This window comes from Tachysurus fulvidraco, chromosome 5, assembly GCF_022655615.1.
Source record: "Tachysurus fulvidraco isolate hzauxx_2018 chromosome 5, HZAU_PFXX_2.0, whole genome shotgun sequence".
Classification (NCBI taxonomy): Eukaryota; Metazoa; Chordata; class Actinopteri; order Siluriformes; family Bagridae; genus Tachysurus; species Tachysurus fulvidraco.
The window spans coordinates 20,940,767-20,957,143 of NC_062522.1; the positions used below are offsets into that span (position 1 = coordinate 20,940,767).

General features: G+C 35.5%; 2 protein-coding genes across 2 annotated transcripts in view; one reads left to right on the forward strand and one right to left on the reverse strand.

Moving 5' to 3' along the window:
* The window catches only part of LOC113642663 (1,25-dihydroxyvitamin D(3) 24-hydroxylase, mitochondrial), a 5,039-nt gene extending 721 nt beyond the window's left edge, over window positions 1–4,318 (forward strand). The window contains exons 2-12 of the mRNA XM_027146259.2: window positions 1–97; window positions 214–307; window positions 412–505; window positions 652–743; window positions 1,135–1,246; window positions 1,616–1,761; window positions 2,117–2,283; window positions 2,938–3,016; window positions 3,240–3,437; window positions 3,524–3,635; window positions 3,749–4,318. The exon at window positions 1–97 is cut by the window's left edge and continues 94 nt beyond it. Coding sequence (XP_027002060.1) covers window positions 1–97; window positions 214–307; window positions 412–505; window positions 652–743; window positions 1,135–1,246; window positions 1,616–1,761; window positions 2,117–2,283; window positions 2,938–3,016; window positions 3,240–3,437; window positions 3,524–3,634 — 1,190 coding nt within the window. The 3' untranslated portion in view covers window position 3,635; window positions 3,749–4,318. The remainder of the gene's footprint in view (window positions 98–213; window positions 308–411; window positions 506–651; window positions 744–1,134; window positions 1,247–1,615; window positions 1,762–2,116; window positions 2,284–2,937; window positions 3,017–3,239; window positions 3,438–3,523; window positions 3,636–3,748) is intronic.
* Window positions 4,319–12,174: 7,856 nt separating this feature from the next.
* On the reverse strand, window positions 12,175–15,037 carry nat8l2 (N-acetyltransferase 8-like 2). Its single transcript, XM_027146291.2, has 2 exons — window positions 14,630–15,037; window positions 12,175–13,222 (listed from the first exon to the last, which is right to left on the reverse strand). Coding segments are annotated over exons 1-2 (687 nt in total). The 5' UTR covers window positions 14,631–15,037; the 3' UTR covers window positions 12,175–12,536.
* Between the last annotated feature and the right edge of the window lie 1,340 nt (window positions 15,038–16,377).

The following is a 16,377-nucleotide window of genomic DNA, read 5'->3' on the forward strand; positions in this document are numbered from 1 at the left end:
TGTACAGGAAGGAGGGCAACTATCCCCAAAGACTAGAAATTAAACCATGGAAGGCATACAGAGACATGCGGGACGAAGCTTACGGACTTCTTATCTTGTAAATATTTGCAGCATCCGATTTCTTTTTTTCTTCAGATGATAATAATGAATGGAAATTAAAAATTGATTTATTTGTTGTTGTTTTTTTTTATTCATGTCTGCTTCTATTTGCAGAGAAGGAAAAGACTGGCAGAGAGTGAGAAGCACATTTCAGCAGAAATTTATGAAACCAACCGAAGTTGTGAAACTCGATGGGAAAATTAATGAGGTTGGTGTGTGTTATGCAAAAAAAATAAAAAAATAAAAAAATCGTGCTCCATAGTTTCCATGTCACTTTTCGTCAACGATTCACACAGTTTTCTTTCTTTGAAGGTTTTAGCTGATTTCCTTAATAGGATTGGAGAGGTTCGTGTGAACGGGGAGATAAACGACTTATATTTTGAACTGAATAAATGGTCATTTGAAAGTAAGTTAATATTTTATATTTATATTTATATTTATTACATGCTTTCTCTGAATGTCTTTACAGCTCATCCAATGCATTTTTTGTTTATTTTATTAATAATGCGTTATTAACATATACATAACATATTAAGCTTTTCTCTGTTACAGCTATTTGTTATGTGCTCTATGACAAACGATTTGGGATTTTGCAAGAAAACGCCAATGAGGAGGCAACTGACTTTATCACAGCGATAAAAACGGTATGCCGGTTATCTCTTTAACACAATGTAGTTTATCTGTACATTTCAGCAACTCAAACACTAGGATAACCTTTTCTCAGCCTCTGTTTGTCCTATGTGTAATTTGCCAGTGCTTTACTCAGTTCATCGAGGTTACGTTACAGAACTGGATGTTACATCACATTTTGTGTTTATGAGTCCTGTAGCATGAGTCACACAGAATCCATTGGCGATCAGCTTCTCTGTTTGTAACACATACTGATGTCTAAGTTATAGTTTTTTCACCAGATCAATACACAGAAGTCATAATATCCAAATACTTAATCTATACCAGAAATCCTCTCATTCCGTTTTTATCTATATCGTTTTCACTTGCAAATATTGAAACTGTGCCATCTTTTCTGACTGACAGATGATGAACATGTTTGGCAAGATGATGGTGACTCCAGTAAGTCTCCACAAGAGTCTGAATACAAAGACATGGCAAGACCACACAGCTGCGTGGGACTGTATTTTTAATACAGGTACAATGAGTCTTTGATACAGAACATTTCCTGCCGGGTGATGAAATATAAACTTGTTGATCCTGCCTCCCTTTTTTAGTGACTACTGTTGACCAATGTTTACACATTGTTCTAGTTTCAGAGCTTGTGAGTAGGAGGGGACAGAGTGAGTTGTAGTAAACTGCATGACCTAAGTGCAGTGGGAAGGCAGCCAAATATTTGTAGTAGAGGGAACAGGGAGGCACGCCAGGGAGAGGGTGGAGACATAAAGCTGTATACTCGTAATACTGCTGCTGGGCTGATTTTCATTTAACAAACTACAAACTAAGAACAGTATTAAATTGTGCAAGGTCGAACAGGGCACATGAAATGTTTGACTTTTTTTCCCAGCCAAAATCTACATTGACAAGAAGTTGAAGAGACACTCAAGTGGAGAAACTGATGGCTTTCTCAGTGATATCTATCAAAACTGTCCCCTCACCAAGAAGGAGATGTATGCAGCTATAACTGAGCTCCAAATTGGGGGTGTTGAGACAGTGAGTATAAAAGATTAAAAAAAAAAAAGGAAACATGATAAGACCTTAGAATTTTATAGTTCTCTCTAAAACTTTGTTTACTTTACGGTAATGCCATTAAAAAATTTAATTTTTAAGTTAAATAAACTTAAACCAATACTGTTATGTATAATTTTTCTTACTAATATTTTGAAGCTTTAAATAACATTATAATTTGCCAAATAATCAGTCTCATAATCCTAAAATCTTGATAAATGTTCTTGCTTTTAAGCATGTTTTGAAGACGCTTTTAACATGCAATCCAATAAATGTACATGATTTAAGCAGTTTAAGCAATTTGTTGCAGAAATGACAAAATCCTCTGTTCCCTATGCAGACTGCCAACAGTGCATTGTGGGCTATTTTCAACCTCTCACGGACCCCTCATGCTCAGGACAAGCTGTTAAAGGAGATCAGAGAAGTGGTGCCTCCTGGACAGGATCCATGCGCTGAGCATATCAAGAGCATGCCATATCTCAAGGCATGTCTGAAGGAGTCCATGAGGTAGGACATGATCTTCATCACTCTCATCAGCATGAGAAAACACTTAATATATATATATATATATATATATATATATATATATATATATATATACATATATATATATATATAAATATATAGATTTATACACACACACACACACACACACACACACACACACACACACACACACACACACAGCAAGATGGTATGGTTTATCTGAACTGGTCCACAAAATTATAATCGGTGTTGAATGTATTTAGTTTGAAAAATAAATATTGAATATTTCGAAATAAAAATAATTCTACCCTTTATGCATGGCTGACTGCACTACTGTTTCACTAAAACATTACACTAGTTTATTTTATTGTCTACACTGCTAAAGTCAAAAGATGGGAAAAAATGTTTTGTTCTCAGATTTGGTCCTGAGGCTTTTTACTGGTAAAAACTAATCACACTAACATAATTCTTTGACAGTCAAGTCATGAGACAGAAGAAATGTTCTTAAACATTAAGCAAGGATAATACTTCCACATGGTTCTAGGAATGTTGATGGTGTTTTGTGGGATTATCATAGCATGGATTATATCCAGTTATGCATACCATTCCATAATGTGGCTCATACATGTCAGCTTATGTCACATTTTCTTTCTTTCTTTCTTTTTATGTAAACAGACTTTCACCCTCCATCCCCTTTACAAGCCGAACTTTGGACAGAGACACTGTGCTTGGGGACTACAGTTTGCCTAAAGGGGTAAGAGCCTTACTGCTAACATTATTTCTGCATTGCCACCTACAGACTGATTTACATCATTACAAATACCTTTAATTGAACTTTCTTAAGCCTTAAAGTTGTGTTCATGTTATTTTAATTATATAATTAATGTTTTTTATAATATATAATTAAAAATATAACCTATTATTTAGATCAAAGCCTTTGGGAAGTTTGTCAAATTAAAGATTTTGTTCAATTGCAGACAGTTTTGATGATTAACACTCAGGCACTGGGATCTAATGAGGAGTACTTTGACAATGGGAAACAGTACATTCCAGAACGCTGGCTGGAGAACAAAACCTCTATCAACCCTTTTGCCCATGTACCTTTTGGCATCGGCAAAAGGATGTGCATTGGCCGGCGCCTAGCTGAGCTACAGATACAACTTGCTTTGTGCTGGGTAAGATCACACTGTTGATTTGACCAGACTAAATAGCAAATCAAATTTTATTGTCCTAAAATTCTCTGTGCTTCCCCCTCCCACAGTTAGTTCGTGATTATAAGATTGTAGCAACAGATTATGAGCCAGTGGAAGCCATACATACTGGAACACTTGTGCCCAATCGAGAACTTCCTGTGGCTTTCATCCGGCGATAAGGTAAGCAAAAGACTATACAAAAATGCACATTTATTCACACTAATAGTGAAATGTGAAATTAAGTAAAATTCCTCATAACATTATCATTATACATGTTTTATTTCTTTTTGCAGATAGCGTCAAGATCACGTGAAAACAGAAAACTCCAGAGCCTTTGGGTCAGAAGTATTCAGAAGGCTTGATTTTGCTGCTACTCCGCTGCTAAACATCAGAATGTATTGTACTGATTAGTTAAGATATACCTCATATAATTAATCTTTATCTTATAGATAGTCAAAAAATGTAACAAATGAACATACAGTATATTCCATGTGACATTGTACTTTAGATTAATCACTACCTATCAGTTTAGATGACCAAACTGATATCAATTTCATAATGCTGGTGTCATTCTAGCTATAAAAGAATTCTTTTGTAACTTGACATTTAAAATACCATATTTTCTGTACACCAAAATTCTTCAATGTACTATAGCCTTACTAAGTGTAAAACTGTGTAAACTTTGTTAAAGTTGCAGCATCTGCAAATAGTGGTTTTATATATGCTGATGATAAAATGAAGTATATTTCGAAGCTAATAATATTTATACAAAACTATTACAATGTTAGCAATATATATATATTTTTAAATGTATCTGTAACATCTTTGGGAAATAAATAAATTATAAATATATACAAAAATGATGTTTTGAGTGGTGTGAATACATAATTCACTTCAAATACACAATTACTTATGGACATTCAATGTTACAGTACAACTCAAGAGTAAAGTAGAGCACAGCAAGAAACACTCAACAATCCTCCCTCCAGCCTCCAATCGTACGATTACTCTACTATTACGTTACTCATTACTTATCATTACTTATTCGGCAAGAACAGAAGTTGATATAGTAATGTAGTTTTTGAATAGAAATTGAGGAACTGCATATGTTAGACTTTGAGGCTAGTCTTAGGGCAGTGTGTCCTTACATAACAGACTATAACTCCGACAGGAAAAAAAAGAGTCATCAACAGTATGTTGTTTTGGCATCTGCAAATGTACATGATCACATTGAGTTTATCCACTAAAGCAAGACTGAGTCTTAATCCAATGTCTTCGGGAAGTAGTATTATTGTAGGTATCCATTTGGGTCCATCCCAAATAATAAAGTAATGAAGATGGTTCATATGTGCAGAAGCTCCAAGCAATAAAACATAAGGGTTAATCAGTGATTCCTGAGCATTAGCCTTGGCTTTGTGACTATGACACTGACACATCAATCGGTTTCTCTGTTACTGGGTTCTAATGCCAGTGTTGGGAACTCACTGTCTTTGTGTAAGGCACCCAGAAAGTACTCTATAGAGCAGAGGTGTCAAACTCTGGCCCAATTATTAATTATATTTGGCCCGCGAAATCATATCAAATGTGCATTACAGCAGGCTAGCCGCATGCTCCGCTAATACTACAAATCCCAGAATGCCTTGCCACTGTATTGACGCGTACTGTAGTCACGAACAGCTAGCGCCCCTCGTTCTCTGTTGACAGTCGTTAACAACCTGTTTGTCTTGTGTGCTAACGGAGCTAACGTGTCTGTAACGAAAGTATATAACATAAGAAGACATTATGAAACGAAACATTATGAGAAGTATAAGGACCTGGACGTAAAGCAGAAGCTCCAGAAGGGAGAGTTTATCAAAAAGTGTATGGTCAAAGTTTGCGAAATGAACACCACTGAGGCCATCCTTAAAAATATTCTTGTTTGCCGTAACCCGACCGACCTTGTCAATTTAGGACCGACTCAATTTAAGTCCGACCGACTTGCCGGTTGTAAATTTGCGTTAAGACCGACCTTTTTTTTACTCTTCAAACAACTAATACAAAAGCAATAAAATAATATTAACGGGTTCGAGCACCATAATACATCTAAAAATGCATTAAAGCAGCTCGACACCGCTTTAACTTGGCACGAAGTTCTGGAAAAACTGTCCAGCATCAAAAAGAGGTTTGCAATGATGCGCCCGAAGGCACGGGTTGAAGACCCAGTCAGTGACGTCACGATACGCTAATCTGTTTAAAGTCATACCTACGTAATCACCATCACCAAAATTTTACTTTTTTTTTTTTTACAGTGAAACTTAAAAAAAAAAATAGACCCACCTACCAACCCTTTTATTTTTTCTTACTGTTACTGCATACCGAAATATTTTTAAGGATGGCCTTATGTGTCTTTTATTTCAAATTTAATTTCTTATGTGTTTGTAATATCAAGCTCTGGTTGTTCCAAATCCTGTGTTTAAGCAAAACTAAAGTTTGTTTCCATATGAAAAAGGTTGAACATTACATATGAGTTGCAGTTCATTTTTCAATAAATATTCAGTTTGGCCCGTGACTTTATCTCAGTTTTATATTTTGGCCCACTGTGAATTTGAGTTTGACACCCCTGCTATAGAGTGTAGTCTTTAACGTCTTTCACTCAAGGTTGGCTATAACAAAATATCCTGGCAACATTTATCATTTCTTTCTGTTGGAGGATTTCAGACATATTCTATAAGATATATTCAGATATATTCCATTTCTGTCTTTTAACAACATACAATTGTAGGTGAAAAAGGAAACAAAAAAGTAAGAAACATGCACCAAGAATACTGAAGAAAAACAGATGGAACACTAACACTGTAACACTGGTGACTTGTCTGCAACACTTACAAGTCATCAAGACCATTTGTTAATTAGACCTTTCCATTTTTGTATACAGTATTTTCACATTCCATACTCCTCACAAACTACAAAAAGACAGCACTTGAAAAAAATGAGTCCATGGCCCAGGAAGAAGCTGATCTTCAGGACCCTGGATAGCAGCTGCCCCAGCTCCAGCACTGCTAATGTGGACAGAGAATTGTACATGAATAAAGTCTAAAACAGCAAGTCTTGAACAGCAGGTTATAATGAGATATAGCTACAATTGATCAGGAGTGAATAGAGTCAGCAAAGGAGTTAAAGTTAGAGACATTCTTACTTCCAAAAAATATTGAATCTGGTCCTGTTTCATGGCATGCTATCACAAACCAGATGTTTTAAGCTTTTGGCTGTAAAAATTGTCAATGTACTCCATCCTTCCGGTCAGAAAATAATGCCACAGAATACTCAGAAAAGCAGGAGCAGTAGAAAATGGAATTGACAAAAAAAGTGTTGTCCCTGAAAAAAATAAAAATAAACAATTGCTTTGAATTCCCATGAGACACATGCTTACTTTTACAAAAAGGAAAACTTTTTATGCTGTTGGCAACCTAGCTTTCTTTATCCAAATAAGTCAACCTGGAATGTAAAATTGTATAGTAAAGTGAAGAGACCCCTCCATTTGTGTGACTGTAAAATTGCTAGGGTTTTTCATCCCTGGGGTTATCTGGTTCCCTTGCGTTTGAAACTGGCCCCTCTGAAAAACCAAATAAACTCTGAGAAACTGGTCAAATCTCTGGCCAATTAATTTTGATTGACAAGGACATGGAGCAAGCCAGCAACACCAAAGGTGCATACATCAATTTCAACCAACTGTTCCACGATCAAACATTTTGTCATAAAACAGCTAGATTTATTTTATTTATTTGGATAAAAGGTAATTGCCTTTTTTATCCAGGCCTAAATAAACTCAGGTCAGGGTGCACAGGATTTCAGCTTTTATTAAAGGCCAAGGGGATTTGCAGAGTGCTAATGCTAATCCTTTTTCAAGGTCTCAGTGGTAAGAGGAAGAGTCACATATTCACCTCCTTCTAGACACTGTTCTGGACACTGAGCAGTGCTAGCAACAGCAAGTGGAGACAGACTTTGCCATATCAGGTGCTATGGATTTGGAAAGATCCTCTCTGAAGATAGCTGAAGGCACATGGCTAAATGCAGTCACAATGTCTCATCTCTGTCACATTCTGTTCTTTAATGCAGAGGGTATATGTTTTTACAACTGGTAAACTGAAAATAGAATAGATTATGTAATGACAATTTGTTTTTATCTCCTAAAAAGAAAAATAAGAGTTTATACATTGTTTGAAAACTTTTTATCCATAATTTGGTTTCAGGTAGGTATTGCTATTAAATTAGATAAATTACTACTAAAAATGTATATTTGCTTGATTGTATTTGTAACAATCATCAAGAGTAACAGAACAGAGAACATACGCTAATTCATTCATTGGGAAAATTATTATGTTCCTCAATAAATAAACACCAGAACATACAAATATACGCTATTTACATCTAAAAACATTAGAGTTCAAGGACAATGTATGTGTTCTGTGTGTGTGTGTGTGTGTGTGTGTGTGTGTGTGTGTGTGTGTGTGTGTGTGTGTGTGTGTGTGTGTGCGCGCGCACGCATGTCCAAATATGTGCTTTTCTTGCTTATGGGAGTAGGGAGGGCTATCAGCTGATACTGCACAGACTCAGATTCAGTGTCATCATGTTCTGGAATTTCACAATGTTTGAACATGTTGTTTTGACAGAAAAATACACAAAAACATTGCCAATGATATAACACCTGCTACTGTAACTTTGGCCCTGGTTTCTCAACATCTCTTTGCTCTGGACACACATGAGTGTCATTCACCTTGGAGATGTGTGTATTCTAAGTCAAAACAATCTGCACTGAGTCAACAGCAGTGCCCAATAAAATGGAAGACAAATTAATGGCACTTATTATATATCAGAATAATAGTAATAGTGTAATTTGATTCTGCCTCAATTTAAACCAAGCAAAATCTGTCTATTTAATATCTAAAATGATTTTTAGATTAATTTCTTTTTCATTATTCTCATTTCAGTTCTTGCATTAATTTTTTAACAAATTCATCTTATATACTTTATAAATCCTAATATTAGGAGTAATTCAAGTAATGCTTTAAATTATGTTGTTTTTAATTAACATGCACTGTGATCACTAAGCACTAATAGTAATAGTAATAGCTCTATTACACATTTAAACAAAAACTTATAAATAACAATTTGCAGGATTTTTACTAAGACTTATGACATGTAGTTCAAAAAGGCAAAGGTTTGTGATGAGTCAATGTTTATGTATTGTATAACTTCCTCTCTGCTTGCAGGGAATAATCTCTAAGAGGCTATCTAATGTTCTCTATGCATTATCCTAATCAGACAGCCCAAAGATCTAGGAGCAATTAATATGGATGTTCATGATGGAACTCCAGAATTGGAATGGTCTAGGATGCCTTCAGATATTTCAGACACAGAAAGCTGCACTTGACCATAAGCTTCCAGATACAGCTTCCATACAACATATACTGGTCGACCAACCAGCGATGACCTGCAAAGCAACGGTGGTGGATGTGAATAAGATAATCATTTTCCAGTTTGACACACAGATGATTGCCTAGGAGCTTTTTCAAGGAGGTGACAACCAACATGCATCACATGTTCAGGAGTGCAAATGATTTTGTGGATGAATAAATGGTTAAGGAACATGGATTTTGAAGAAGAAGACTTGGTTATCAGTCACGTGATCTTACATGACAGAGCAAACCACTATCTGAGGTAGTGTAGTTGCAATGTAGAACCATTAAGTGATGAAGCAGTGAATCTGTAGGATTGCATGACCTCTGCTGGCAGGAAGAAGGAATGTTTTATCCTGTCTAGACCGATTATAATCATAAATAGTATATAATCTTTATCATCTAATATACTTCAATGATAGTTCAAATTGGGGGGTTTTAATTTTAAAAATAGTAAAGATAATAGAAACTGTGCAATGTTTAAATACCTGTATAAAGTGTACATTTAGAGACCTGGTTTAACTTGATAGAACATAATCAATCAATTTCTTTATTTTAGTTAATCCTGTTAGAATATTTCGCAGGCTTCACATAGCAGAAAAAGCATAGGGGCAGTGGTGGTGAATCGTGTAGTCAGAAACTCTCCACAAACCATGCATAGATAATTCTAACAAAATTCATGATGTACATAATTTACACAAGCTTAATAGTAAACAATTAAATATATCCTTAAAAACAGTGTAGGATGTACTGTATCTGTCAGATACTGGGCCAATGTGCATGCAGAGTAGGAGCAGGCTTTCTGATTAAAGTATAACTAAACCCAGCTCAGCAATTACAGAGATTAAAACTCAGTGGTACAACGGGTTATAAGGGCAGTTCTAGAGATTTATTGGTGTATCAAGGACCAGCTGAAGAAATATATGTGCCATTTTCTTATACAAATAAACAACCAACAACTGCATTAGAAAGAAATAATTATCCAAACATTAGTCAACACAATTCTCACATACAAAGCAATAATCAGTGCAATATCCAGTTACATGAAACCACTGCAATACATCACTTTAAGCCGATTTTGTAAATAAAATGATGGTGTAAATAAAACAATATCTTTTTTTTTTTTAACCCATTTGTCTTCTGCAAAGTGGAACTTTTTTACTTGGCTGTTTTTGTGTTTTTTTCTATCCCACCCATGAGACTCACAGTGACTCAGACAAAAACACAGGCTCTTTATTGACAGGAAAATGTTGCTGCACGGTAAAGGAAGATTTACAATAATTTTGTCTTTCATTTGATTTGTACAAGAAAACTGAACTTTTTGCTTTCAGGTTGTTTTGAACTAGAAACTAAAACATAAAAACTTTAATCATTGATCCTACATAATCTTTGTTATTGAACAGCATTGTGCTTTGCTCAGGCAGGAATTTTTTTTTTTATTTTTTTATTTTCTTTATATATATATATATATATATATATATATATATATATATATATATATATATATATATATATATATATATATATATATATAGAGAGAGAGAGAGAGAGAGAGAGAGAGAGAGAGAGAGTATTAGAGTCAAAGACTTAGCTTTGAATACAGGAGTTATCAAATAGTTTGATAACACAAATCCTCACTGGTTATATCTGAGAATAAATATGATGAAAGTAGTGATTCTTGTAAAAATGATTATAAAATAAATATTAAAATATAAAATATAGTATATATAAAACATGCCCTTCTTTTTTATTCAATATTTATTAAGTCAAGTTTATATATATATTTGATAACTCCTGTATTCAAAGCTACGTCATTGACTCTAATCCTCAACACAGGTTCCCTCCAGTGACGTGTTCAGAGTGCCTTTCTTCTCATGTATGACAGCGCTTGTGATCACTAACGCGCTAATGATTGTGCTTGTGATCACTAACAGCAACCTCAACATCAACTAGTGAACATTAACCTCAACAAAAAGGACGTAGAGAAATATGTCTTTAGTTTGTCTTTAGCGTTTGTGAAGGAGGTATGACACAAGATCCAACATTCTGGGAAGATTTTAGAGGACTTTATCTTTCTGACATGCTGGTGCAGAGCACACTTCAGTGCCTTTACTACCTGTTCGATAAGTTCTTCAAGTACATCACTTACCTGGGGAAGAGATGGCACCAGGATGCAATACAGGAAGTAGCAGAAGCTCAGTTTGATGCTCTGGGCAATGTTCTGCTGGACAACCCTGGTTACTTTGATAAGTACCGCCTACCAAACCATTGCTTCAGATACAGTACACTCTTAACAGTATTCCTTAATGTCAGAGGTCTCTTCTCAGGAGGATAATGCAACTTCCACACCGCAAAAAAATGGTTAAGGAATGGTTTGAGGAACAAAGAGTTCAAGCTGTTACGTTAATTCCCCAGATCTTAATCCGCACGAGAAACTGTGGGATGTGCTGAACAAGTCTAATCTACGGAGGCCCCACTTTACAACTTACAGGATGATGTCATGCTCCTTCTGAGTACTGTATTATGAACACCAGACACTTTATTAGAAAAATAATACTAATACCAGGTAGGGTTTCCCTTTACTCTCAGAATAAAATTAAATCTTCATGGCATAGGTTCTATAACATGTTGGATACATTCCTTTAAGATTTAAATCCTATCTGATTCAGATATGCTGAACTCATTGTCCTCTTAATGAAAGCAGTTTGAAATGACTTTTGCTTTGTTACATGCTGCATTTTCATAGTGAAAGTAGCCACGAAGGGATGCAAATGGTTAGCAACAATGCTCAAATAGGTAACTATGTTCAAAGAATGATTAAGTGTTCCAAAACATCATACCCCACAGCAATAAACCATCTTCACCAGCCTGGACTGTTGACACAAGATAGACTGGGTCTATGGAGTCATGCTTTTGACTCAAAATTCTGACCTTACCTTACATTTATTGATATTCACTGATATGTCCTTCAATACTTTTTAAAACATGTCAAAATTCAAAACTATCTAAACTAAATCTCTAGAATTAAATTGCATTTGTATATAGATTACATTTGCATATCATATTTTCCCAGGGCCTGAGGTTATTTAATCTCAATATACTTATGATCATCTCAAAAAATGATAGATGTAGTAGGTTAAAGGAGTAATACAATTCATTTGCAAACGCCATGTTACTTAATTGAAATGATCAATCAATATCAAATAAAATCTCTACTTTACAATTTATATCAGATTTCTGCTGATTCACAAGTGACGTGAGAACTATGAGACAGTATACAGTGCTTTCCTAAGATAATATTTAATCTCTTTTTGGTAGACATCCAAAATGTAACTACATCCTATAGTGACTACAGCATATAAAGCTTCCATAACATTTCCAAAACTTTTTTTTACTACATGGAACCAGACATTTATTTATTACCATGTACTAAAAGTAAAAAATATTTGCAATTTTATTTAATTAGTAAAAACAACTGACTGAAAATATTTGCCCTTTGCTTTGACACACCTAATTTATTTCTTAAGTATAGAGCATTGATGTCCTGTAATTCTGTCAGTATTGAGGTTTTCCAGCACAGAGGAGGTCCACTGTCCAAAAAACCTTTGGCCATATAGTGTATGTGAATGGATGAATGGATTAAAGTTTAAAGAACTTTCTCCATTTCCAGAATCTTAACTCTGATCAGCCTGATGATCCACCAAGCAGATTCACTCTGTGTGTGGGTTTGCACAAGTTTGAAGCCCATCTTCAAGTAAAGGGAGATAGCAGCTTTCTGAGTAGAGCTTGTATGAAGCGTAACCTTTGAGAACCCTCGTTCTTTACAAAAGTCCACAACAACTTTCCCCAGACGTGACCCGACACCACTGTGACGAATCTTAGATGACACATTCATCCGGAAAAGTTCTCCATACTTTTTCCCATTACTATTTGGAAGCTTTTTTCCCTCTACCGCCACCATACCCACCACCAGGGGTCGTCCGTTCACCTCAGCTTCTGCAACCCAGAAGCAGTTGTCTGGGTTTCTAATGTAATAGCCTGTAATGTCCTGCATGTCTGTGCTCAGCTTCAGTTGTACATACCCAGTATAGAACTCGTAGCAGCAGTACAACAATAGGCCAATCCAGGATGCCCCAGCCAGCAGTGCCAGACCGACCGATTCTCCACCCAGTATATAGCCCACAATACAGAAGCACAGAGTCAGAGTAATGTGGAATGGCTGGGAAATGGCAAAGATAAATGAAGGAATAATGTGCTCCTGGATTCCATCTTGAAATATTGTTTTGATTGCTTCAAAGTCTGACGGCTGGAATTTCCTTATCACGATATGCACTGCGAAAGAAAAAACACACAATTATTTCAAAAAATGAGTTTAGATGTATTTGTTTATTAAAGGAAAAATGCACCTAAAGCAGTATTCATAATATCATGTGTCTTAAAATTGAAAGTGAATGTAATTTTCAGTGTTTTCTTTACAATGATATATATATTTATAATAATTTGTAATAATGGAATTATCTTTATCTAGACTACCACCTGCTCAAACCTAGTGGTTAAGATGTTGGGCTACCAATCAGAAGGTTGTGAGTTCAATCCCAGGTCCACTAAGCTGCCACTGTTGGGCCCCTGAGCAAAGCCCTTAAAGCTCAGTTGTATAAAAATAATAGTTATAAATCGCAGTTAGTCACTGAGGCTTTACTTTTCTCATAAAAGTTCAGATTCCTTTCTGCATTAAAGCCAGAGTGACATTGACATATCTCTCTTCTGATCTTTACACTTTGGACCTCTGTAAATTGTCATTAACTCGAGTTTATAGCCACAGCATTTTCTCATGAGGTCCTGAGCTGCTTCAGAGTCTTTTATTTTTATACAACTGCACAATTGAGAGTTAAGGGCCTTTCTCAGGGGCCCAACAGTGGCAGTTTAGTGGACCTGGGATTGAACTCACAACCTTCTGTAAGTTGCTCTGGATATACTGTAAGGGCGACTGCTAAATGCCAGAAATGTAAATGTACCTGAAGATGGTGCTGCAGTAAGCGCTTTAGCTCTTCATTCTGTCCAGTTCTCTCACTTTCTCATCTCATCATACTCTTCTCAAAACGTTTAGGACTGAAAGTCTCAATTTTCAAGCTTCAATTTTTATCCTAATGCTACAATCAACACCATTACAGCCTTCATCTCATAGCTCACTAACTACCCAAGCAGAGGCTCTGCTACAAATCAGTGCAACAGTACATTTCTGATTAAAATTACTTTATGCATCACTGAAGATGGCGAGTATTCTACTAAAACAGTAAAAGCTTCTTTGCAAAAAAAAACAAAAACAAACAAACAAAAAAAAAAACACATTTTGGGTGTCAGTAAAACATATAATGTGCATCAGGGTTGACTTTTCATGGCAGTACAGAAGGGAATCGTAGCACAAATGAGGTGATTTATTTCATAAAACTGATGTATTAGAGATTTAAGGAAGTAAAAAAAAAAAACTTCCAAACAATTACATCTATTACAAATAAACATACAGTAAGACAATATTAGTAATACGTAACACAAACATGCCACTTTATCTAGACAGAGTTCTACATGTACAGTGTAAATCAAATCCTCACCTACAAATAAAAACAACACCAAACAACTGTAGATTTATTTGTCACTGTGATGCTACTATGAAGGATTTCCCCATTCATCATTCCATCATTTGTAACTTTAGAGTGAATGTATCTTTAAAACCAAACTTACTTTTGAACTTTTCCTTGTTATCACTGTTTGTTGTTCTGGTGAATTTTCTTCTTCCTCGTTACAAGCCTGAAGCAGCTCAGGACCTCATGAGAAAAGTCAATGCTGTGGCTATAAACTCGAGTTAATGACAATTTACAGAGGTCCAAAGTGTAAAGATCAGAAGAGAGATATATCAATGTCACTCTGGCTTTAATGTACAACGGAATCTGAACTTTCATGAGAAAAGTAAAGCCTCAGTGACTAACTGGGATTTACACCAGCAGGGTTTGGAGCAGTAAACAGGATCCAGGATTATGTGCATCTGAACATACAAACTTTTAAATGCAGGATAGAAGTCATATAGCTCACTGATTTGTGCTCCTAAAACTGTTTTTTTATACAAAGTATAACGGCAAAATGTCTTTCTTCTTCACTCCACTTGTAATGTAATCATTTCCCCTTACTGCCATCTAGTGGAGACGTTTCTTATGTACTATATTAGAGGGGGGGGATGTGGTAGCTCAGTGGTTAAGGTGTTGGGCTACTGATCAGAAGGTCACGGGTTCGAACCTCAGGTCCACCAAGCTGCCACTGCTGGGCCCCTGAGGAAGGCCCTTAACCCTCAGTTGCTCAGTTGTAAGTCACTCTGGATAAGGGTGTCTGCTAAATGCCGTAAATGTAATGTACTATACTATTCTATACTATACTCTATTATACTGAACTATACTATACTACATTGTACTATACAATACTATACTAAAAATTGTATACTATACAATACTATACTAAAAATACTATACTGTACTATTGTCATGACACTGTGTTTGTATTTATCTCCAATAAGCAAGCCTGAGGTGACTGAGGTGACTAAGTTATTGTTTACTGATGCATGTTCTAGAGTCCTAAAAATTAACTTTGAGTTAGCCTGCACTTGACAAGAATGGCTTGGAGGGTTAGAAAGACAACATATTGCTTAAAATACATTAGAAATGTATTATTATTATTATTATTATTATTATTATTATTATTATTATTATTATTATTATTATTATTATTTTGTAAATCATTCCTCAGATTATTCTGCCACAAGCTCTCATATTATCACTGACGAGTCATTGTGTACTAATACTTGATAAATAATCTTTGTGTAAGCCTGCACTTATACGCACAAAGAATGCCTTGAAGAGAAAGAAAGACGATGAAATGCTTAAAATACATTAGAAATTTAAAATACTATACTATACTATACTGTACTATATTATACTGTTGTGTATCTGCCCATTATGTAGTTTTGCGTGTCTTGTGTGTACTGTTTTGTATTATATGTGAAAATTACTGACTACAGAGTTGTGTGTGATGTGCTTGCCATAATTTCTGTCAAAGTTTATCGCAATTTTGCAGCAGCTTCCCAATCCACACATGAGAATGATTTACAGTACACACTTATACAAGCTCATAACACATATCCTTGCTGCTACAACATAAAGTTGTATATTTACAGACTGTATCTCATCATCTTTACATCATACCAAACACAAATTTGTGTTAATTATCTTCCAGGCCTGTTGGCCAGTTGGCTGGATATATCTGGTTGGCGGCTATTCTTAACTTAGCAGGAACAAACAGTGCATAGCAACAGACAGACTACAGTAATTGTACCTGTTAAAATTGTCAGTGAGTGTAGGTGTAGAAAATAAACTGGCAACACATGTTAAATGCAAGTGCACACACACACACACACACACACACACACACACACACACACACAC